This window comes from Colius striatus, chromosome 10 (assembly GCF_028858725.1).
Source record: "Colius striatus isolate bColStr4 chromosome 10, bColStr4.1.hap1, whole genome shotgun sequence".
Taxonomy (NCBI): Eukaryota; Metazoa; Chordata; class Aves; order Coliiformes; family Coliidae; genus Colius; species Colius striatus.
In genome coordinates, this window is record NC_084768.1 from 2,519,206 (window position 1) to 2,545,435 (window position 26,230).

The 26,230-nt window shown below is 45.3% G+C and overlaps 1 protein-coding gene across 2 annotated transcripts in view; it reads right to left on the reverse strand.

Moving 5' to 3' along the window:
* Positions 1-16,450, reverse strand: part of NEGR1 (neuronal growth regulator 1) — a 271,546-nt gene extending 255,096 nt beyond the window's left edge. For both annotated transcript variants that reach the window (XM_062003657.1, XM_062003656.1), the window contains exon 1: positions 16,281-16,450. In XM_062003657.1, coding sequence (XP_061859641.1) covers positions 16,281-16,450 — 170 coding nt within the window. The remainder of the gene's footprint in view (positions 1-16,280) is intronic.
* Positions 16,451-26,230: the final 9,780 nt, after the last annotated feature.

Below are 26,230 nucleotides of genomic sequence, written 5' to 3' on the forward strand. Positions count from 1 at the left end.
AATAAAATCCCCCCTCAGTCTCCTCTTCTCCAGACTAAACAGCCTCAGTTCCCACAGCCTTTCAAGCTGCCATCTTACTGAGATAGTTGATTCTCCTCACAGCTTTTTGTAGCTACAATAAGCAAGTTGACTATCCATAGATTTGATATTAAAATACCACTTAAGACTCCTTGGGTGACTATCTGAGTATCTCCTCCCACTTAGCCGTTATCTCACTTGACTCTTGGCTCCTGCACTGACTTGGCTCTTTCGTGAGCTACGACTTGAGCCTCCAGTCACAGAAGTGAATGCACTGAACCATTGTTACCCTTAAATTCCACTTTATTCCACAACGGTTTTTGCGTGAATGCTTCAAAACAATGTTATTTCTCATCCTTCACTTGGTTAATCCTGTAAAAACAAAATGTATTTGGATGTGTCTAAGATATTAAAAAGCATACTTTTCAAGGCAGTCCTTCCAGAAGAAGCATGTTTGAATTAATAATACATTTTGCCATGTAAAACCGTGTCCTATTCTGTTCAGGTAATGTTAAAAAAGAGGAGGAATCAGCATAGTCCATGGGAAATGTGACGTTTCAAGAGCTGCTTGAATGAAATCCCAAATACATTCACAGCGTTCAGGGCTATTACTGTTTTCATAAACAGAATAATGTGTTCCTTGGTTGTGAATAGCTTCATTGCTGTAAACATTAATGCTAAAAGAGATAGTAGGGAGGGAAAGGTGAACTACTGCTGGGGAGAGGAGGCCATAGGTACAGGGGAAAATAACATGCAGGTGGTAAAGCTGCTCTGGCATGCCAGTTTGCTATATTTAGAAAGGCCAGGCACTTTAAGACATTAATTATTTATATTACCACTTAAGCCTTATGGGAATTTATCAAACAATGCATGTTCACTTGAAATAGTTACAGAAAGCTACTGCACTCAATGAGATGACTATCATGGAATGTCCTCTTTACACCTCCAAGACTAAGATGCATTTTAAATCCATTACCTCTTCATGAAGCCAGTACAACAGAATCACAAATGCATTAGAGATGCAGACACAAAAACAATCATGATGAACTATCTGGATATAGTGCATGAGAGAGAGAAAGAAGAAATAATAAACCAGCAAAGCAGTTTTGCAGTGGGTAGGAAATGACCCCAGGAGCCCAAGCATGGCCCTGGTCAGTGGGGGCTGGACCAGGACGGGCTGCCAACACCAACCTGCAGCCCACTCCGAACAATCGGCTCATCTCAGTTTAATTTGCAGGTTGTGTCTTATCTCTAGGCACATACACCTTTGTAGTACTAGAAATGTAGCACAAAGAAGGTCTACACAGGTAGAAGGAAGTCTCAAATTAGATACAATCAATTAAATTCATTTTAATCTAATTTCCAGCCCCATGTAAGACTCTATAGTAAAAAAAAAGTAGCTGTGACAAAAGATATATTTTGTTCTCTCTTCCTCTGCTATTTAATAGTCTCAGAATGAAAAGTCTAGTACAATTTTCCAGTCCAATTGTTCCAGCCGGGGGGGAAAATTGCTTGTCATAATTAGGCCACTTTCATAACATATTTACTCATCACACAGCCTCCTGCGAATGTGACCAAAGCTCCAGACCTGTGAGCTGGTGATCTACTCCTTCATCACTGGTCATTTTCCCACCATCTCCTCTTCCCTCCCCTGATTTTGTTCCTGCCATGCACTTGTTCAGAGATCGTAGTCGGAAAAGCAAAGGTCACTGGCTGCAGAGGGAAAGGCAGACTGTTGCTTTCCATGCCCAGGGGACCTGAATGTGCTGTTTTCCCCAGGGGTTCTGCTGGTGAGAGGCAGGTGACACAGGATACTTCCCTGGGACCCACTCACCCATTGGACCTCAGGGCTGGGGTGGTCCAAGGCTTGGTGATGGACCTTGCAGAGGAAGGATTAACCCAGTCCCTTGCCAAGGCAGGTGTAGGCTACTTGGTCACCATAAGCTTCTTATCTTTCACTGAGGACTTATAATAGACCTTGTGTATGGATTAATTATTGGTAAATATTCTTTTCAGCTATATGTATGTGCCTTTCTTTTTAACTGCAAGTCAGAGGATCAAAGTTCTGCCAAAAGCAGAAGCCTTGGCTCTGAGGCTGGAGCACTGCTGCAAGTTGGCAGCTGTTGCTCTGATTCCTTCCTTGAAGCAGCACACATGTAATATCCTTTAAAAAAACCCCAAATATACACATAAAATTGTCTCATACATGAATACTACAGAATATAAATGGTCTCCAACAACAGAAAGTCTTTCAGATGACCTTTCTAAGATTCCACACTCTTTATTGTGAGGGTACTGAGGCCCAGGGACAGGCTGCCCAGAGAGGCTGTGGCTGCCCCATCCCTCGCAGTGCCCAAGGGCAGCTTGGATGGGGCTTGGAGCAGCCTGGGCTGGTGGAAGATGTGCCTGCACATGGCAGGGGCTTGGAAGGAGATAGTCTCTAAGGTTATTGTTTCTAATAAGCAGTGTGCATTTCCAAAATCCAGGAGGATGACAGTCTCCTATAGATTGGGATAGGGTGCTAATCTTTTGATTTCTGGCTGAATTGTCAACTCAAGAGTTTAGTTCATGGCCCTTCTTTCTCCAGAAGCAGACCTAAAGGGCTTCCAGAATTAATGGGGCATGAAGAATTGTTCAGGATTATTTGGATAGTGCATGCTGTTTCTCAAGCCATTATGTAAATTTACACCCTGAAATGCCTTACTACAAAAAATTCCTGAAAAATTACAGTGACTTGAATGATAAAGGTTGTGATTTTCTTTGTGGAGGGGAATATAATGCTTATTTCTGCAGCAGAGCTGTGCAGGTTGGCTCCCACGTGTTGTCATAGCACACTTTAAAAGATTTTAAAGGTCAAGGTGGCTTCCTACAATCACTGCCCACAGCACCTAACAATCTCTCTACACACCATGAAGTAAGAGCTGCTGTCTGAGGGATGACCCTTAGTACCTGAAAGGAAACTTCAGACTAATCACTCTTCCCTTCTCACTGTTTACATTAGCATTTCAATGACATTTTTAATATTTAATTTTAGATTGACTTAATAACTGTCTTGAGCAAGAAGGAGAAGAGAATTACAGTGCTGAAGTGGGAGTGTGATGAGAAGTTAGAAGTGGCCTGGTGAGTCCGATCATAAAAGGTGTGCCTTAAGTGCTGCACTACAATGTAACTCATACCCAGAGGACACCAAGCAGTCGCCAGGCAGCGGGACGCTTTAGCACTTGGCTCTACACAACACATGTAAGAGAGCACTTGATTTTGCCAGTTTGGTGCTTTCATTCCTATGATAAATTCGAGATAATTATGATACAATATCGAGAGAAATCTGTGCATGTGTTTAATGAGTGAATCTATGATTTTGTAAATATTTCATTACACCCCCTATCAAATGTAGAAGCAAAAATATTCAGGGTGGATATTATCCTAAGCAATGTTTCAATTATTGCATTATTATGCATTATTTCATTCTGTAAGCAACACGACTGCAAAACTGACGCCTTTTTAACTCTCACTGCTGTGAGATTCTTTATCACATCTACTCAAGTACATAACTAAGCTAACTCCATACTTCATAAACACAGATCCTAAAATAAGTCAATTTAGTATTTTAAGTCCTTTCTGAGACCTTCATATACAACTGTGCTCATTTTTAAACTAATCATAGAATCATAGAATGGTGGGGTTGGAAGGGACCTTTAGAGATCATCCAGTCCAACCCCCCTGCAGAAGCAGGGTCACCTAGATCAGGTCGCATAGGAACATGTCCAGGTGGGTCTTGAAGACCTCCAAGGAAGGAGCCTCCACAACCCCTCTGGGCAGCCTGTGCCAGGGCTCCCTCACTGAAACACTGGAACAGTTTTTTCATATATTTAAATGGAACTTTTTGTGTTCCAGCTTCATCCCATCACCCCTTGTCCTGTTGCTGGCTGCTATAGAAAAAACTGATGCCCCAACCTCCTAATACTCACCATTTAGATATTTATAAATGTTAATAAGATCCCCCCTCAGTCTCCTCTTCTCCAGACTAAACAGCCCCAGTTCCCGCAGCCTTTCCTCGTATGAAAGATGTTCCAGTGCCCTGATCATCTTAGTGGCCCTGTGCTGGACTCTCTCCAGCAGTTCCCTGTCCCTCTTGAGCTGAGGAGCCCAGAGCTGGACACAGGACTCCAGATGAGGCCTCACCAGGGCAGAGTAGAGAGGGTGCAGAACCTCCCTTGACCTGCTGCCCACACTCTTCTTGATGCTTCCCAGGCTGCCATTGGCTTCTTGCCCACCAGGGCACAATCTGATACAAAGGTCTCATTAAAAACTGCTACCTTGTGATAGTTAGGAACAGAAAAACTGAAACAGTTGCTCTTAGACATGATAGTGTTACCTGGTTGAAATAATGCTTTCCATAAAGCATTCACCAATAAAGGTTCACTCACCTTGCAGAAACGACCTCAGCCTGTCAGATTTTGTGACGTGGCAGACAAACAGAAGACAGTGTTTTTCTCTGCTTGCTTATTTTTTTGCCAAGACATCCATTCTTCTCATCATCTTTTTAAACTTATTATTGCCTCAGCTCAGGACATCAGATTATTTTGGGACTTCCATGAGACTTTCAGTCAATCTTGTAAAGATTTTAAGCATTCAGAGGCTGGGACAACCTCCTCTGTCATTTATTTCAAGGTGTGTTGAAACTACTCAATCTCTTTTAGGACCATTTCTCAAACTCCGTTATAACTAGTCCAAAAGCATCTTGTCAGTCCAAAAATCTGGTAGAGCAAATCTTCTACTCTTCAGGTTTACCTTCACTTACGTCCAAGAAACCAAAAACTCATTACCAAATGCTTACACAGACATGATTGGAGGGGCTGACACAAGGAAGAGTCAACACAACTGCTAGAATTTAAAACATGAACCCAACTAACTCTTTGAAAGCTGTGTCACATTTAACTTTGGCTAAACTCTGCATTTTCCTCTCAGCATCAAAGCACCAGCCCTGCCACCCAGCACAGGGAACCAACAGGCAGTTCCAGCTCTTGCAGGGGTCACTGGGTGAACACCATATAAGCAGAAGCCAATGCTTACACCAGCACTCTGTAGTCCAAATCATCAGAGCCCTCTGGGCTGCTGTGTCCTCATGCTGGAGAGCCTGACAGCTCAGTGCAATCGCTGCCTTCTGCCACCCAGGATTCCTAGAACTGGCAGAAAGGCATATGGAAAATTATCCGTCCTTTCTCCCTTCCTTTGAGGCACCTGAACCTCTGCTTTCTCCTTCATGCTCCCACAGGTCATGGCATGGGAGATATTCTCCTCCTCTCCTCCACTGGCAAGGAGAAACTCTTGACCTTCACTCAGGCAATCTGGAGAAAATTAGCAGTTCCACGTCTTACTGAGTGGGTCAGTGAGTGCACTTCAGTGCAGCATAGCCCATGAATCTGGATTTTATATTCTCTTGCACATATAGCTTTCTGAAGCCTCACCAGAGAACCTGTGACCCTATTTCACAAACCAGTGATGTAAAGGTCAGCGTGCCAGGGCAATGGCTGTGCAATGTGTCACAGGACCAGGAGATGCATCACGGACACAGGATCTCTCAGAGGAGTCTTAATCCAAGCCTAGGTCCAGGGCTAGAAAAGCAGAAACAACAACTGTGGAAGCATTAATCATCCCTGACCTCCACTGGGAAGGGGCTGAGGCAAGTACCATGGTTCCAAAACGCAGTACATGGCTGTGACAACTTCTATTTGTTCTCAAGCACAGGACTGCTCTTAGCACAGAGCCCTCTCTCTGTGCCAGTGCCCTCCCCAGCTCTCACACCCACCACCCATCCAGGGAGCTTCTGACCATCCGCTTTTGTGTAACACACAATACGGAGGATCTGATATTAAATTACATCCATAACATTATACTTTGTGGCAAACACAAAAATGTGCTCATTCCAAGACTGCAATGTACCACTCACCAAAAGTATTGGCTGCAATGTTTAATGTTTTCATTTTTCCATCATGCAGTTACAGATCTATTTAAAGACTGACACCACAACCTACTGAAAGCTGAGGTTCTGTCTGGCACTCCTGTGTCAGGTTGAACATTTCTAGTGGGCAGCATCACAGTCATGAAGAACACGCAAGCAAAGCATTCAGTTACACTCTCCCCCTCATCAAACCTCTCTCTGATACTCATAAGCCAGAATAAGCATCAGCTGCACTCACTGTGCTCCTGCTGCCTACACAGCCCAGCCACCTGCCTGCCCTAGTCACAGCCCAGCTCTCAGATGATAAACCTCTGCACTCTTTGTGAGGGCTCTGCTTTCCTCTGGCTCCCTGAAGGAGCTGCCCCCAGTTCAAATCAACACCTGTGCAGGGGATTGGTGATGCAGTGGGGCTGGCTGCTTCAAAGCAATCACCCCTTAGGCTGGTGCATCCTTCCTGAGAGTGCTGTTGCTGCTACCACCAGGTCTCTTACTTTGAAAGAAGAGAGTAAATGTCCCTGAATTAAAACAAACCGAAAACTGCAGAGAACAATCATGCACTTCTTGTTCCTGTGCTCCTGATCCCACATGAAGGAAGTGCTTTAACATGTTGTCTCTGCAAACTTCCACCAGTGTAATTAAAACCCAGAGCCAGTAAAATGGAAGTAAAAGCTGGTAGCTTATTAAAACCTACTACAAAAATTATTGGGGTTTTCACACACGGGTTTTACTGGACTACGTGTTCAGATTTTAAACACACTCAGCTGTCCCAATGAACTTTATTCTTCCACACACAAAGCCTACTGGCACATGGACCATTTTTTTACAACAGGGTAGAAAGGCAAGGGGAAGAGAAAGTTCTAAGCAGCCAGCGTGGGTGAACAGAAAAAGAGGGGGGGAAATGGGATAAAAAAATGCTGCTTTGAGTACTCCAGCAATATTTTTTGGTTCCACAGCAGAACAAAACCATTTCTTCTGTAACACTTGCCTGTTTTCACAAGGCATCTCCCCTCACCATAACCCAGAGGCAGCTGGAGCTATCAAGAGGTGCTACTGAGGTGAGGAGCTGCCAGCACTGCAGTCAAGAGCCTGCTCTATGGTAACTGATCTTCTGCAACTTCTACAGAAAATGAACAGCTTTAATATATTTTAAAAAAAACCCACAACACTGTGTATATTAAAAAAAAAACAACCCACAATGCATATGTGTGCCTATAGATCTGTTATTTCAGTCAGAAATACAACTACTGTGCTGAGGAAAAAGCAATGTAATGTAATTCACGGAGGGAGGAAGGGATGGACAGAGGGAGGGATGGATGGATGGATGGATGGATGGATGGATGGATGGATGGATGGATGGAGGGTGGATGGATGGATGAGTGCCCTTTTCCACCAGAAGTGTAACAAAACAAACACATCGGGTCTGCAGGTCCTTCCTGTCCAGTGCATGGCCCTGGAGACACCCAGACACGGTGGGTTCAGGTAGGTCTCTGCTGGCTCCCAGCTCAGCCTCCCTGAGGGGTTTGGGAACTGTTTGCTGCTGGGTGAGCCAGGATGTAACCACTATCAATTTTGGCATGATCACACACACCTTAACCACACTAGATCAACCAGAACTTTGTTTGAAACTTCCCTTTCCCTTCTTCAGTCGTACTTCCTTGGGGAGTACTGTCCTCTGTATCATTCTTGCTTAAGTACACTCAATCTTTAGCCAGTAGCAAAGCTACAGTGTGCCTGTAGTCCTGGGGTTACAGGTGCTCTCCTCTCCAGTCAGTCAGAAACACTGTAAAGCAACACATCCCCTCTGCACCCAACGGCACCTAAAGCCTGCACCGCTGCGCAGTGCAACACGGCAGCCCTGCCAGTCAGCCCTTCCCTAGGAAACAAAGGGCAAAGGTCTGCACCTTCTTCCTCACACCCAGAATAAATGTAACAGGAGCATTTGCATCAAGTGAAAACCAGGTGGTCAGAAGGGCAGGACTTTGGTCTCCAGTGCTGTTCAAAGACAGTAAATTATATTCAGTTTAAAAACATGTTTTACCACAAAGCCAGTGAAACACCAAAGGCACACAAGTGTACAGTGAATTATGTGTTATATTCCTGCCTACTTTTGGCAGAATTGCATTATGTAAGTGCAGCAGGCATATCACAGAGGCTGTACTGAACTGGACAGTTACTGCTTTCCTGTACACTTACAGACGTATAGGGAGAAAACACAGCATATATACATCAATACATCGGCTTTATATTGTCATTTACATCGACATTTGCATGAGAAAAACTACTGGAGGTTTCTGCAAGAAGTATTGTATGCTAATGAGATTTTCTCCAAGACCAAACTGTTACTGCTAACAGTTGGATCCTCTCTTTGTTTTAATTATGCATGACTAATGATAGCAGTTTGGCTGTCCGACCACCAGATTGTCTGCCGTTGCCAAGGGAAAATATTTTAAAATAGATTGACTGTTTTTCTGTTGAAAACCAAAGCATGTTCCACTTCATCTGATGGGTTTTAACAGTTTTGCAGGTATAAAAAGCAAAACTGGAGTTGAACTCACTGGTGAGCCGTGGTGTGTAAGTCACTACCAAACCTGACATCACACCAAACCAGAGCTACAGCTGGAGCTACCGCAGACATCTCCTGACATCAGGTGCCTTACATGTACAGAAAGTGCTACAGGAAGAGGACCAGAAACTGCTGCTGCGATGCTGAACATTCTACTGGGTCTATTTTACATATCCACCTACATGCAATGGCAGGTGCACTAATGAAACCAGCCCGCTCCGGGCTCCCTGGCAGCTGTAACGCCGGGAGAAAACCTCTGCAGAGCAGGAAATGCTTTACTTCTGCTGAGTGGAAAAGTATCTGAAACAAGGTAAAAAGACTGGTGGTCTCATATAGTAGGACAAAGGTGAGTGGGACTTGGTACAGCTGTGTAGACCATCGCAACCTCAGCCAGCTCTAAGAGTGGGGGTCTGCTCTGGCTGTGCTCTGCCACAGCAATGGCACAGCCAGAGCCAGCAGCACAGGATGTGATGGCACAGCTGGACCTGGCAGCACAGCAGAGTCAAAAGGTCACTGTGGCCCCACTATGTGGTCTTTGCTGCAGAGGTGGTTTGATGATGAGGGCTTGGATTGGCTGCCACACTAAGAGTGTTACTTCATCAAAGGCAAATCTGCTGCCACTGCTGGCACCTGCAATATCTCACTGAATCTATCCAGAGCTGTAGCCAGTTGGATGAACTGGCCCCTGACTTCACCCTGCTGCTGGCTTGAATCCCTTAAGTTCTGAGAAAGATCCCGTGTTCCTTCTCAAGCCGCACTCCTTCTCACCCTGCACTGGGAGTGTCTGGAGGGGGTGGCTGCCAGAGTGGTTGAGTGGCTCCCTCAGTGGCTGGAGCAGCAGGGAAGATGCTGCACATCACCTGTCTCACTCACTGCTGAGGGCCATGGGTTAGAGGCGGGCTTGGCTGTGGGAGTTGAAGGGTTGGACTCCATGAGCTTAAAGGGCTTTTCCACCCAAACCGATTCCATGACGGCCCACGATATTCAAATACTATGTATGCAGGACTGGCAGTCAGCAGGTGCCAGTTCCATGCCATGGAGCTGGCATGTGCAGCATGTGCATGTCCATGCATGTGCAGCAGCCTGCCAGTGCAGGAGGCCACGTCTGGGCCCTGCCTCCCTTCCTCAGAGCAGTACACGCCTTGCTGCACCCACCTCTCTTCCCTAGGTCTCCAAAAGAGCTGAAATATCTCCAGACTGATTCCTCGAGGTTGCTGCAGCACAGATTTTAGTTTCCACGCACAGCATTGGGTCAAATTTCTGCCAGGAGAGACAGTGGTACAGCAGCACTGCTTGTCACTGATTGGCCTGTGGAGTGAGTCAGCCTGAACCCCCGAGACTTGTTTCCCTGGGATGTTGGCTACAGTCAACCCTTATGCAAGATGACAAGAAGAAAGTAATTTAAGCCTCTGTTTTTCCCTCAACAGTACAGCTCTTTGGAACAAATCATGTTTTTCACTCCGTGTTTTGTTAGTTCCTCTGCACAACATCTGAAATATTTGTGATCGTTTAAAATGATAAATTATTTTAATTTACTCTGAATTTATTTATTATTACTGCACAGACAAGAGGCAGCACCATAATGTGCTTGTTTAATAATTGGCAGGGATTTGGAACGTGGACGTCTTACCCAAACAACAACTTCATTTTATGGGGGAGTGTGCACATATGTCTACACATACCACAGCCACATTCCAGAGAGATAGGAACAAAGCTTCACATAGCCAAATAATTTATGATCCTGAACTGCACCAGAATACCAAAGGAGTACAGAAGTCAAGAAATGCATCTTTTAAAATCATAAAGGCAAGAAAATACATTTTTACGTGGCACCACTCACCCCCCTCACAAACACATCTGTATTTATATATGGGTGCACACAGCTGTGACCACCACTGGCATGAGGACACACATCAGGGGGTCTGTAATGCTAGAATACATGTAATATCTTAACATTTAAATGTGCTCTGCACACTTGACATTCTCCTGCCATTCACACCGCAAAACTTGCACTTCCAATACCTAATTCTCAGTAATTCGAATGACAACGGATGAAGAATCTTTGGCAGACGTGCCATCGCCTTTCCATGACCACTGTTGCTCCTTTCCCAAAGCTCATTGGCTGTAAAGGGTAGCTCTTCATAAAAGAGAAGGCAAATCTGGCAAGTAGGTCCCAATCACCCAAAGTCACTAGCCCCTGTCAGCAGTTTGAATATGGATTGGGTACCTACACCCCTCTGAGGACCTGAACAGCTTCAGAGTCAAAGCCTGCTTGACCTTCAGCATGACGCAGGTCCTCAAGCCACACAGGCTCCTTCAACAGTTTCAGTCAAAGAAGCTGCATGTTCCTGAGGACCACTGATTTGGGAATCCATGGGATTTCATAGCTGAAGAAGTGTTGGGAAGGAGTCCCCACAAATAAAATCCTTAATGCTGTAGTTTCACTCTTGAGCACCTGGAGTCAAGGGAGGCAGAAGCAGGAACTGGAAATGGTCCCAGGAAGGTTTCATTTGCCTGGGACTCTCCTCAGCCCATAGTAAGGCACTAATGTGCTTGACTGAGACAAGGGAAGTCCAGTCTGAAAATCAGTAGGTTTGAAGCACCACCACTGACTGGAGGAAAGCCACAATGGAGAATAGGGAGTAGTCCCTTGTCCTTTACGAGCAAAGAAGATATGCAATCTGAAAAGTCATTTTCAACAGACGGGGAGCATTGTGATCTCTGTGAAGCTGGAGGGAGCCACAGTTGTCAGTGCTGAAAAAGGAACAGCATTTCCCCACCACACTGCCTTGCATGCTTCCTGTGCCCCCCCAGGGGTGCCATGGCCAACAAGCTCAGTACCTCTCAGGAGAGGCAGGAGTCATGAGTGATGCCTTTGGGGTAGTGGCTTTCCTAGGTAAGGACACTGAGACACACGGGGGATACTGTAAGCTCTTCCCGTTCCCCAGATGGCAATTCCAAAGGGGCAACTCTAAAAGCAGCCACCAAAAGAGGTTGCTTTGGATCAACTGTCTGCCATGTGCCCAAAACTTTTCAGTAAACATACTGTCAGACAGCGATCATCTGCAGGTGCTTGGCACAGGCTGTCCTGTGCTGCCTTTTGGCTCACTCAGTGCGCTGGATAACTACAAGTCTCTGAGGCAGGTGAGAGCGTGGTTGCACGACATAGACCTGAAACTCTCTGAGGTGGAAAGGGGAACAGCCAGGCTACAAGTGAAGAATTTATAATTTAGAAAACAAGCCAAAAAAACCATCCCCCAACCTCCTGACCTATGACCAGAAAAGAATCGTCTTCCTTTATGATCACGCTTCTCAGGTGACTGGCAGCTGCCTGAAACCTTACACAAAATTCCCACTGCAAGGCCATAAGAGACCACTGTGGTCAAAAACATGTGGAATAAGTTCAATCTGCCTGACAAAAGGCTGGCCTAGAACCGGTCCCTGGTTTTCCCAGCCAGATTTGACAAGAACCAACGACTGCTCTGCAGCCACAGTCAGACACAGTCATCTGCATTACAGCTTCCACCTCTCCTACTCGTCACTGGCAGCCTTCGGGAACCTTGATCTAATGGATCCCTGCTAGAGTTCACTCTCTGCAGTGAAAAAGTCACATTCTGTTACCTATTGCAGAGCACATATTTCATAAATTCTACTCACATTGCAGTAAAGAATTTTTTTGCTTTTTCAAAATATGCATCAAGTTCTAAAACTTCATTTACTGTGATTGCACAATGTAACAGCACTGTCAGGTAAAACAGCTTTCTGTTATCCATGAGCATCAGGAAAATGAAATGCAGGGTAGGAAGCTTTGCTTGCTAGAGAAAGTCATTTTGATCATCTTCAGATTTGTACATTTAACATGCAAGAGAATTTTGGTGGATGAGGAATGCAGGAATTGTTAAGAAACATATACCTGTTTCCTTGGCTGTATAAAGCCAGGAGTGCCACACACACACACTGCCCATAACTTGGATAAGCATCGGCATAGAAAGTCAGAGAGAAATTCTCTCTCATTTCTGGTGGAAGCAGAGACGCCTCTCTGCTGCAATCCCACGGCGAGCTCTCCAGCTCCTTCCCGCGTCTCCCGCGCAGGGCCAATGGCAAGGGGCCAGAGCAGCCCCCATCCAAGTGCAGGTGGCCTTTGGACTCCCTGAGCATTCAGCCCTGGAGCCCCAGCCCTGCTCACAGGCAGTGAGAAACGGAAAAGGTTACCCATGCCTGCTCTCAACAAATTGCTCTGCATTTGTCACCTCTCTTGAAACACTCCTGTTCCAAAATTGCCTCTTCTGCTGTCAGCGTTACGGATATACTGCAAGCCTGCTGCGATCCCTCTCCTTATAGGAGGTCTTGGAATGGGTCACTAGAGAAATCAAGTTCTGAAAATACAGACTCTTTCCTGTATTTCTAGCAGTCTACAACGTGGCAATTTATTCTTTTAATAAAATAATGGTTTTATAACTTGCTCTCTCCTTCCTCGTGTGTCCTCATTAAATCTTAACTGGTTGCCTGGGAAGAATATAGAAAAGATGCAGGACGGAATTTCTACTTCTGTAAAATAAAAGGCTTCCCAAAATTATTTTGCCATACAAAACAACTGAACCACTGACATGATTTCTCATGACTTCAATACACGGTGGCACCCACAGCATTGGGGCTGCATAGATCAGTCACTGACTGCAAACAGACAGAAGGCCCCAGGTTTTCCATTTTGGGACTACAGAAAGAACACTTTGGCCAATGAGAGGTTTTTCTTGCCAAAAAATAATTGCTAAGATGCTTTCCACACCAAAGCAGTTGCAAAGTGGCATTCTTGGCAAACTCTCTGTTTGACCAGTCTGTGAGGAGGTGCAAAGCGTGGGGTGCTGTGCCCGTTGCCCGCTTTGGGGAGCACCGGCCAAGGAGAGGCACGAGGATCACAGCACTGCCTGGGTGTGCAGGGAGGGTGACGAGGGCCTGGCTGGGCAGGGGTTGGTGCCCACAGCTTTGCTTCTACAGCACTGGAGAATCATTTTTTATTCTAAATTGATTAATTACACTTTCATATGAAGTAACTTCTTTAAAATGAGAGAGTTGTACTACTTATTTTACTTTGTGTTAACACTTAGAGGCTTTTACTGGAAAACCTCAGCAGTCAAAGGAGGTTTTATTCCTCGTCTTTAGCAAAACGAAAACTTAATGTGAGAACCGAGACTGGAAATCAGCTCGCTCAGGCTACCACCTTGTTCACTGAGATAGGGTATGCACTGCCTTCCCAAACAGTTTAGCTCAAAACAAGGCTCACCAGTAGGAGTTTACCCTCAGTTCAATGCAGGTAACCCCATTTTTTCAGACTCCTTGCAGACTCCAAAACATAAGTCAACAGGCAATTCAGATGCTCAGCTGAGCTGGAGCCCCAAGGCGTGTGGCCGCAGCAGGTTTGTTCCTGCAGCACCTGCAACGTCCTCTCCTCGGGGGACTCCTCCTCTCCCCCTCAACACACAGCACATAAATCACCCCCATCTTCTTGCAGCTCAGAAAATGCTGACTCAAAGCCATGGGAATTACTCCCATTGTCTAGCTTTAATTATTAAAAGAGGAATTAATGCTAAATGCTTCAGGCATGGTGCTGCCGTTGTAACACAGTAAAGAGGTAACTTTTGAAGCCCTCGTTGCCCGAGAGCAGCTAAAGCTTTGGAAGCCTGGTGCTGAGAGGTGAAGCAACATGTGTGGGCAGAAGGCAGCTGATGGCCATCTTGCTGTAAGAAGCTGGGAGCTGCAGGGCATGGCCAACTTTGGGTGCTGCAACATACAGTAACTGGGGAGTGCTAAATTCAGTCAGCTGCAGAGCTGGAAGGAAAAAACTCCACCTTTTCTAACACCCAAATTGCTGTATCCAGCTCACCGGGATTTGTATTTAAACAAATAGGCAGCTTCCAATAGTAACAGTAGGTGTTTTAATGTATGTGGAACTATATTTGTCTTACAAATATCCAGTGAGGGAAAATTCAGTGATGATGCTCAGCAAGACATTGAAGATAAACAGCTCTACCCGTCTTCTGCACACGCTTTTGAAAGTATTCTCTCTGATAGTGATCCTACATTTCCTCTTTCAAGTAGCAAAACCAGCTGAAAACAAAATAAACCCTGGTTTGAAAGAAAGCTTACAAAAGGCATATGAAATGAAAGAAGTTAATCATAGACCAAGAAGAACGAAAACCCAAACGTAACGCATGTTATTTCACATCTAATTGCTTTGTTCCAGAGTTCAGCAGCGATGTTAATGTTTCCTTTAGCAGCAGCTCTTTACAAAGCAGATACTCTCTCTCCCTTGTGAGGCAAAAGTAATGTTTTAATCTTAAAGCTCTAATTTCATTTATGTAACCTAGCCAGCTGCACAAACACTGAGTTTCGAACACCGTCTTAGGCCCAGACTTTATTCCATCTGAGCCCAACCAGGAGATCATCTTCAGAGCGATGCCACAGTTTTTTAACAAGGTATTTCTGAGCATATATTTGTTTATGTCCAAATAATGCCCGGTAGCGGCTGAGTATCTGACTCAGCTGCCCACGAACTCACCGAGTTACCTTCACTGCAACCTGTAAGTCTGAAATAGTACAAATAAAAGACTTTTCTTTTTAAGAGGAAAAGAAACCCCTTTGATGCTCCAATTGTGCAGAGAGAAAGCGTGAGGACTACAGGGCACCTCAAAATACAGAGTATGACTGAGATACACATAAAAAACACTTGTCAGCTGCCCTACATAGACATCTACTGTATTTTCAGTAGCTACTACACCAGGAGCAGCCTGACTTGCTATGAAGCAATTCCAATTTCCTACCAAAAATACCTCATACCAGTATTTTCCAGCAGGCTACAGGATCATTAAAAATGCACATGGCTAAAATACTGAGTAATCTAGGGACCTAAGTGTCACTTCTAAAGTGATAACACCCCAACAAACAAAATAATGCAGCCAGATACTTGGTAGGTTAAAGCCACTGCCAGTTAAATCAGGGTTTTATCACAAGCAAGGAGGTTCATCCCACTGCAATCATATTCCAGATAACAAGAAAATGGATTTTTCTTGAACATCAGGACAAGAGTACAATGTGTGAGTAAAAAAGTTGGGGGGGGGGGGTGGGGAGTGTATAAAAAATAATCAAATCAAGCCAGAGGATTAATGAACTCCAGTCAAGAAGAAGGATTCAAGTCGATTAAGTGTGGTGTACGACTACTGGTAAACAAATTTTGCTCTAGACAACCGGACTGAAGAGAAAATACTGAAGAGAAAATACTGTGGAGTGCAAGGTTCACAAGGAGAAGCAGTGTGTGAGCTATGTCATCTCCAAATGGCACACAGCTCTCCACCTCACCCCCTGAGAAATATGTAAAACAAAAATAACATCGCAAAAGACTTCTGGAACAGCATCAGCACCCTCACCACCGTGCTTTAACCCAGGGACGCTGGGGCTGCAACCCCCAAACTGCATCATTTCACTTCACCCAGCAGCACATTTCCCAACTTCTAGCGCCGCAGAGAAGAGTTAAAACCGGGAAGCCACTTCCACTACACAACCGGGACCCGGTCCGAGGGAACGGCGGCCGCCGCAGCATCCCCGAGAGCGCTCGGCGCTCCCGGCACAGCCAGAGGGCTCCCCGGCCGCTCTCGGGGATGCTGCGGCGGCGGGGCCGTCAGCTCCCCTCCGTACAACCCCAAACCCACCGCCCTCCCCACCGCGTCCGCGATCGCCTCCTACCTAAGGACCGCCGTGTCCCCTTTCCTGACCACCAGATTGTCCACGGTCGCCCCGGGGAAGTCTCCTCCGGGAGCGGCGAGTCTCCCGGGAGGTAGGAACCAGCAAAGGCCGAGGACCACGACGGTCAGCCACTGGTGGGAGCCCCCGGCGCTCCGCACCAGCGGCACCATCTCCGCGCCGCTGCTCTCCTCGCTTCCCCTGGGCCCGGCTCGCTGCGCCCGGGGAGCGGCGGGTCCGCGTCCGGCGGGCTGCGGGCGCTCGGTGCCGGTGCGCGGAGCGTGGCTGCTCCCGGGCGGCCGCCGCAGCATCTAGCGAGGAGGGCAGCGCGCCCGCTCTGCGCGCCGCGGCGGCGGCGGCGGCTCCGGCGGCGGGCGGCCCCCGCTGCCAGCCCGTTGCCACGCAGCCGTCGCCCTGGCAACCGTCCCGGCGGCGGAGGGATGCGCGCCGCCCTCCCCGCCGCTGGTCCCCCCTCAGCTGCGGGGCTCCCCGCCCCTCGCCATCCCGGCTGGCACGCACCCGCCCGCCTCCCCTCTTCGCGGCCTGCTGAGGACCATCCGGCACCGGCAGCCCCCCGCCTCCTCCCGCCCCGGGGCGGTGCAGGCCCGGCGGCGGCTGCTTTCGCCGCGTCCTCCTGTGCCACATCTCCTCAGAAATCGCTCCTTGGTTACGCTGGCTCCCCTGAAGGTTTAATAGAAATGTACCCCTTTGCCAAAAGCCGGCAAGTCGAGGGCGGCTTGGAGGCTGCGGTGCTGGGAGTCGCACCCGCGGCTCCGGGCGAGGCCGCCTCCTCCCTCGGGAGCTGCTGCAATTGCCCAAGAAATGATCCAGCCCTGCCTGCAATGGAGGGTCAGTCACTCCGATATTTAGGGAGCTGTTTCCTAAAATTCTACCAGGACAGTTAGAGCCGTTCACCAATAGGAGCAAAATAACCACTGACAGATCATTTCCCTTCAGACACACAGAAATTAGCAGCCTTTCCTCCTCCTGCGGGCCTCTCCAGCTTGTTCAATGCACACTGAGAGCGTTGTCAGCCTCTGACAAACCACTAAGTGAGGAATTGTCTCTGATCGGGTTGTTTTCCTGCTCTGACTATCCGTCACAGGACTCAGGGTGCTCCTCTGCCAGCCCAGGCCAAGCCTCGGACAGGGATTCCTCTCCTCCCCTCGCTTCGAGCAAAGCTGCACCGGCGCTGTGTGGTTGTCTAATGGGAACTGCCACAGCCGTACGGGCACTTCTGAAACGCTGTCGCACTAATTCATGCACATCTGGCCCGTACAATGTTGCAATTGTTCCTTCTCAGCAGCTCGGCCACCCCATGCCGCTGGCCGCCGGTACAACACACACTGGTTTTCCCACAGCACTTTCATCAGCTGCCAGAGTGTGCATTTTTCTGGTGCACCATTTTCTCCTACTTGCAGTTTACATCAGAAGGATTTGAAGATAGAATGTTTCAAGTAAGGAAAAAAACCACCCCATCACTAATCATGGTACCTCCAAGGCTTGTTCTTTTGATAAACCTGCGTCCCTTCTCCTGTAAGCTTTGCCCTTCCTTGCTGCATCTCCCTGCATTAGATCTTACCAGCTGCCAAAACAAACTCCAGTGTACACAAAAGGGAATTCTTCTGTTACTTCTGTGTCTCTTGATACTACACAGTTTCCTTGATAAGGGAAGAAAGGTGTAAGACAGAGAGAGCCTGGCTCACTGGCTTTGGATGTGGAAGACTCGTCATCAGCATTATCACTATAACATAGTAATAATGCCTTTTTAACATTAAATACACCTCCACCACCAGACAGTTGTCTCTGCCAGCATCCATGCTGCAGTGTGCAACACCCACCACGACAGCAGGGACTTCCTGCAAGCAGCAGCTGAACATCTAGCACCAAAAATATTACCGGGCCTATTTCTGAGTCCATGCCATACACTCTGAAATGGGCTTGCCAGCAAGGCAGGCTCCAATCCTGAGCCTCAGCTGCTTTCACTAGCTGTGGATAGGAGGTGGAGCTGTTCCACATCTCCCACTGCCGCTGTCCCACATTCAAAGACACGCCACACTCTCCTGTAGGACCTTTCCAAACATGCAGTCGGCAGCTAGAAAACATCACATGTTGACCAGAAGGGTTGTTTCCCATGGAATCTCAGTAATCCAGTGATTTTGGTCTTAATTTCTTCTCTGGTATTTCAGCTGTGGCACTGTCTCAGGTTCAAGAGCCATTTCCTGTCTTCTGCATAAGCACCTAGAGGCACAGTATGGTTGAGGTTGACAGGGACCTCAGAGGCCAACTTGTCCAACCCCCATGCCACACAGCGAGGTTGCCCAGGACCACATCTAGTTAGCTTTTGAATATCTCCAGAGAGGGAAACTCCACGACCTCTTTGATATATGCCCTGCCAGTTGTGTTACTGGGTGTGAAAGTGGTTTATCTCACAGCCAAACCTATAACACTGCTATGCTTGGGATCCAAGGATGGTATCTTCCCCATCCACATGCTCAGCTGTATGAGACTTTTGTCATTCTTAATGTATCAACCTACGCTCTGGTTGCTGTTGTAGGATCCTGTTGTATAGGCTCTTTAAAGCTGTACAGCTGGAAACAAAGTGAGCAGTACTGCCGTAGTCCTTTAATAAGGAGACTCAAGTAGAAAACACATCCTGTCCCTCAGCCTCAGGACTCCAGGCCAGTCACCCATTTGCCATCACCTCTGCTATTGAAGAATGGATGCCCTGCTTCTCAGACGCTTATCCAAACCTTTACCTCCTCTTCAAATCATTGGCCTTCTAAGCTGAGATCCTGCATTTAGGTCTCTGAATGTTCTCTCAAACCACATGTGTGTAAAGGAAGCTTGGTCTGAAAAAAACCAGTCAGGTCGACCTGGCAACCAATGCTCACCTGTCTGCACGAATGCATCAACATACGCTTGGCACAACAGCAGCAAGACAGAGTAAAAGATGGAGAAATATTCATTGAGAAGGTTTTGTGTACACGACACAAATGACAATGCACCAGCCCCAGTCCTACTTCAGTGAGTCCTAAAGACCTTGCTGTCACTTTTCCTCCCAAGGCTACATTCAGTCACATAGCCATCTCCACCCCACATTCAGTCAAATAGCCACAGCTTCTACCCCACAGCTCTGAGAAGAGCATCTGAAGGGTTTCTTACTTCCCCCCCCCCCCGCCCCCATGATGTTTCTACCATTTGACCAAACAACTGACAATTGCCTTACTTTTCCCCTGATAACAGCAGACTGGCTCAGCCAAACTCAACCAAAGCAGTGCAATCTTTCCCTTCTGCTCCAAGACTAGACAGTTGCACTATTTCCTTAGTCACTCCACACTTTCCTATTTCTCAACATCAAACTTTTTTTGATAGGGGAAATTAAAAACACAAAACAAATGAAAAAAACCTCATCTGTTTCTCAGGGCTTTCTGCTCTTCCTTTGGCCTCAACCATGCCAAGCTAAATCAGATGGATCTAGCCAACCCAGCTAGATCAGCCCATTCTTTTTATAACAACAAGGAAAAAAAAGGGGGAAAACAAAAAAGGGCAAGTTCAGATCCATCAGACCATCTCCTGTCTTGCATTCTAGAGTGAAATGCAGTTCTTCCTGCTACAGACATGCAAAACACATCTATTAGACTTGGTCAGACAACATTTGCCAAGTCAGTAATTTCTGACACAGAATGTTTATGAATGTTTGTCATCTCCCGTGCTGATCCTTAGACTTTGGGGGAAATACCTTTCCAGGCTATGATACAAATTTCACAAACACGCTGTGTTGGTATCCAGAGGAGGAAGACGCGTAACCACACGGGAACCGGTTTTTAGATGTAAAAGACTTCACACAGCTGCCTCGTATAAGAAGTCCTTTGAATGTTCTGGTACATTAAGTGCTCAGATCATCCAGAGAGATGTTGATATAATAGCTGAGATCTAATTTTAGGGAGAGCTCTGTAACCTTTAATGAGTCATATGATGTTGTTTTTACCTGACCTTAACAAACATCAAATAATTTGCTCCCCTTTGAATAAAGGAGGACAAAAGACATTTCCTCTACAGCATTCTGTTAATTTTGCAAAAGATGACATAAATCTCAATCAACAATAGCCAAGATGAAGCTCTTTATTTTGTTGTGCTCGTTTGTAGATTCCTATCCCTGCCTTTCACGCTATTTGCAAATCAATGGAAAAAAGAGTGGGTCAGGAGTCAATAGCAGTTATGCCAATCAGTGGTGCTCAAGAGACCGAATTCTTTCATCTGAATCTTCCCCATCTCCTTCCAAGTCTAGGAAGCCTGCAGGGGAAAAAAAAAATAAAGCTCTCAAACCAGATGTGCACACACACAGGAGAATTATTTCCGTGGAGAGAAGACAGAAAACTCTGACATTAGCCAGCTTGCGTTTACGTTACAGTTTACGTTTGGCTATTTGAGCATGTTGGTTTCACCTGACAGAGCTGGGGACTTCCAACACAGCAGTGGTAAGGCCATATGATAATTCTTGTGATTCAGCTGCATATTTATGTTTAGAGCCATTTAGGAAAGCTACATTTATTTGTTGTTTGCAAGTATTCACTTAACAGTTTGCATAGATATCCAAGACTGATTCACAAACTTCACACTTGGCTTTTTGCTTCATTTCCTTCTGTGCATTTAATCCTCCTGTAACCCTTCCTTCATGCTAATGACAAAATGTGGCAGCTGACTGTTTGGAATAACCCCCAATCAGTGCTTCTGACCTGCAGCACGTGGCTAGCCCCAGGACACCCTCCCTGTCCTGCCCAACTCCAGGCACAGACATTGCTGTGACAATCTGCTCGGGGAACCGCTCTCGCTGCCATGACAGTTGGTTGTTGGACTGTTGTTTTTCAGTGCACTCTTAGTCACTCTCTTGTGAACTCCTCATCATGTTGAGTTCCAGCTGGCTTCATTTTTCCGTATATTTTGGACCATGCTTACCAAATGCTAATTACCCCAAGTTGGAGCTGGTCAAGGAATTGGCTCTACTTCTACATGTTTGAATGTTGGCTGCAAGCGTGCACATCCTACTTAGAGGTCCCAACAACATCCACTGCAGCAGCATTTTCAAGGTATATCTCGTCTTCCAAAACGAGCGTGCTGCACTGATGGAAGGCAATGCTGTGCTGTGATTCTGTTAATGGCTCTAATCAAAATCTTTTTGCAGAGCTCTGTAAGAATCACATGGACAATTTCCATATATACCTCTGTTTGCTTTTGAGTTATATAATTCTGAGAGTGCTCAAGTGTTTCTGCCTAGTTGCTGAATGACTTTGGTTAGCATTGCTCCAGAGCAATGTGAGGTTTGTCATGATACTGTCCCTGATAACCGAAACTTTATGGCTCCTTCCTGATGAAGTGATTGGCATTTTAAACTGAGGGAGAGACATAGGGGATGACAGGAAAGGGATGGGACACTACAACAACAAAAATAACAACAAAAAACTCCTCTGCACTGAATTTTAAGTCTCATGTTTTGTACACAAAGTCACCAAAACTTTGGAATTTTGAAACATTTTTACAACAGCCAAAGAGAGGTAATGAAATGAGCACTCTCAGAGGTAAAACTAGGTTTTTAGTTTTATGTGAAATCTTTAAGAAGGAAAAAGAAAAGTAAAAATTTCTATTAACTTTGGGATTCTCAGGTAATGAACATTTTCTGGTAATATTCTCTAATGTATTTACTTTTCGCTTTGCACTCTCACAGCAGAAACATCACATAAATAAGGACAACACTTCATTACCATGCTGTAGTGCAAATCCTTCCAAGAGGCACCCAATCATTGCTCTACACTCTTAAAAATTGTCTCAAGCTGCCTAAAATTTGAACAAACATTCCTCTGCACCGGAATAATTTGTCAGCTTTAGTTTTCAACGAGCAATTTCTGCTGTTTCTGCAGAACTGCTATGTAAAGGAGCTCATCTAGATCAGCCCTACTGGGTCATCAGTTACAGTGTGAAAAGGCTTCACAGAATGAGTTCCCTGAGAATTTCATTCTAAAAGGGAGGGTGAATGTGTGCAGATAAGTCAAGGAAGGGATTAATCTCAGAAAACACAGACAAGCAGAAAGCAGAGCTTTCAGGTTTTAAACCAGAAGTTTTTACATGACTTTTTCCCAACATTGATTTCTTATTTTAAAAGTTTCTTATACATGAAAGACTGAAACAGTGATTTTGTCAAACACTGAAGTCAACAGAAATTTCCTCATAAATAAGGACCTCTTTCACTCACAACTTCAGCATTTGTGGCACCATGGTGGGGTGTTTTGCTAATAGGATTGAAAGCAAACGCTGAAATCTCCCTGAAGTGTGTTTTCTGTGTAGCCCATTACATGACTATGTACACAAGTGCTGAATAAAATACTCCACAAAAATATTTCTTGCACTTCAAGATCTGGGAGAATCCTGGTGTGCCATCATCTGAGCTACTACCTATGAGCTGTAAGCCAGTAGAGACCTATTAGCACCAGAATGAATGGACTCTAATTTCCAGAGATTTGAGTCTTTAAATTGACAGGGCAAGGCTGTAGAACAATCCCAGCCCACTCTGGATCTCAGAAAATGTATATAATAAGAATTCTCAAAGAACAAGTGAATTCATGGTTGTCTACTTAGAAAATACAAGCTCTAATGATACCTATCTGAGGCACAAGGCATTCACAACATCTCCTCTCTGGATCCTCTCCTGTCTGAGAAGACTTGACTTGTGCTGCATCCCCGCCACTGCAGTGGAGACCGGTACGCTGCACATGCAGCAATACACACTGAAAACCACGAGGCAGAAGTAATTTCCATTTTATGTCCATCATTCGTGCAGGAAGACTCAGTAGTGTGGGGAAAGAAAGAAAGAAAAAGGTGACCCATTTCTTCTTTAGCACCTACAGAGTTGTAAGGAATAGCAGTGCTGACCCAGCACCTCATACATCAACTCTTTTAACCCATGAGAAGCAGGGAAATGCCACTTGCTCACGCAAGACCTGAAGCCCAGACCCTTCTGCCTGACAGAAGCGCACCTGTGTCTTTAAGTTCTTGGTTGGCTTCAGCAGCCCTTGGTGGGATAAGATTGCACACAGTGTAAGGCTATCAAAAAAACTTTAGTTGCATGTGGGTGAATGAAAACATTTTCTTCACCATATGGTATACTATGGGAATAATTGCCAAATGACAGAAGCTCACTAATATTGATGCCAAATACATAGATATTACTGTCAACTTGTGATCAGCCTACATTTTCCTATTTTAAGACACACAAGTAAGTGCAGTTTGAAAACATCCACAAGAAGCTTCAGACTAAAGAGCTCTGCAAAGATACAGATTCCCAGCATACACAGAAAGTGTCAGGGTTTTTAATCATTCAAAACTCCGATTCACAAAGAGCAGAGTTTGCTATGCAAAGAAGTGGCTTTAAACAATTTAATAAAACCCCCAAACCAGTAAGTGACAAGACACAAGCATCCTTAGAAATATATTCCTTGTTGGGTCTGGAAGTGGAGCAGAGGAAAAAAAACCTGGAGTTGGAGGTGCAACAATTTGCAATTCTCCATACTCAAGATGCTCACTTAGTAGTGTGGTCTAGTACTCACAAACAAAATGCCTGGTTAGTCCTAAGGAAGCAAACTTGCATTTTTTTCAAGTATCCTAACTGCAAGTATAGGAGCATTTTGTGCCAAACTTATAAAAGAAATTATGGTTGTTCCTTTGGTATTTTTGAGGCTGGGGATGTGCAGAATAGTCATTACTGAAACTACCATTTTTTTAACCACATTTCCAGAGACATTTGTATTTTACAACGTCTTGCATGGGAATTCCTCACTACTGCAGTCAGAGTTTGTAACTTGGACAAGTCAGGATGTGCTACATGTCAAAACTTGACAAGTGTGGACAATCTGTGAATCTGCTCAACAGCCCAGATCATTCTTTCATGTTAGGATTTCATTTATTCATCAGGGAGAATTTTGTCTAAATAACCTCTGACATCTCACGCAAATGTTTCAGCCTCGGGAGAAAAGCGTGGCACACTCACGTGCCTTGCAGGATGAGGGACAGGGGACTGCTTATGCAAAGCAGGAGGTATCAAAAAAGACAGGACAGTCAGGACATGCTCTTTTTCTTGACTGATGATCAACACCCTTGTTGTGGGCCTGAAAGAAGGGCAAAAAACCTCCACCAGCACTACATAAACATCCCTATACTTGTTATTGCAAGAAAGGGACCCCACTCCATATTTTATGACCAAGAAAACAAAGGGACTTTTTTTTTTTTTCCTGTCCTAGAGTATGACTCTCCTTCCTTTAGGACACAGTAATTTCCAATATGATATTGTGTGATATCTCTTGTTTTTTCCTTTTTAAAAAGCACAGTAAAGAGTATACACCAGTTGTCTGGAAACATGAGACCTGGTCACATTCATATTGCTCATCTAAAAGCATTATTCTTTGATTCTTTAGGCCAATTAAACAAAATTCTTCCATTCTATACTCATATCTCACCTGTCATCATTGCTGATGTCTCCTGGACCATCTGTAGCTGCTTGGCAGTGCTTATTGCCCCTGTTAGCTACAGGGTCACTGAGATACATCTCGCTCTACCACTGAGACTGCCACAAGCCCATAACTCTATGCAACATGATCCAACTTCAGCCCTGGCCCTGCTCTGAGCACCCAGGTTGTACCAGACCCCTGGAAAGATTCTTCTGACTCATTACCCTTCTTTCTGTGTTTGTGAAATTCAGACCAGTACCAAGGCAAGCCAGCCCAGTGAGGTGCATCATGCCATTTTGGGAGTGACCACCAGTAGCTGCACTGAGCAGGATTGTCTGAACCATCGTGTGCCTATTCCTCAGAAGCTTTATCTCCTTAGCTTTTGGAACAGCTTTCTTTGCAAACATGTTTCGCAGTAAAATATCAAGCTTCCTAAACTCAAGTAGATTTTCATGATGCTCCTTTCTTATTCACAAGTTCTGTTATCCTGTAGCACTGGCAGAAGTGATATGACATGAAATGAGTTTTCAAAGGGAACGGAGGGAGGATTTGATTTGTATTGTATGCAGCACATTGGATGGAGGAGATGAAGGCCACTGATCAGAGCATATCAGATAAACTGATCTGATAAATTGATTAATGTGCTGACTTCATATTGTCCTACGTTGTTCTCTATCTGATTTACATGTATAATTTAGCTTACTCATTTAATCTCGTTAAAAAAATATTAGATTGGAGGTCTGTGTGGATTGCATGTTTTCTCCCCAGGTATTAAGATTAAAAACCCAAGGAATTTCCAGATAGTGACTTTGTAAATCTCTGAGCAGTGGTGCAAAGAAATGCCTTATAGCACTTCCATAATTGATGCTTGAATCACAGCACTGCTGGAAACTATAGGAAACAGCATTTGCATATCAGTCATTTCTTTTGACTAACAACAGGGGTTTTGGAACCTACAAGGATTGGCTGTGGAGGATATAAACCAGCCATCAGAAAGGTTGATCACTTTCCTGAAAAATCAATCTCCGCTTCTCACAGGGTTGTTAAGTGCAAATGCACCTGCACGGTTTGGGCTCAATAAGAATAAAGACATTACTTGGAAAAATGCATAAATAAAGCACTGAAAATAGAGGCAACTTTGGCCACGCTTATGGTCAAGAATAGAAATGGAATTTCCTGGTCACATTATCAGAGACCAATTATCCTTCTGAATAGTAAAGAACTTGAGAGGAGATGCAACAGTAGAACAAACAGAGCCACAAACTAACCACTATGAAACATGATTTATCTCACCAATCTCAAGTAAGCAGTATGTCTCATATTTTGAATATTCACACTCCATCCCTCAGCATGGCTTTTTTAAAAGGTAGTGTATCTGTCAAATAAATTGAAATAACCACGAGAAATGAACCACAATCTGCTAGGATATGGTAGACTTATAAAATAAGCTTCATT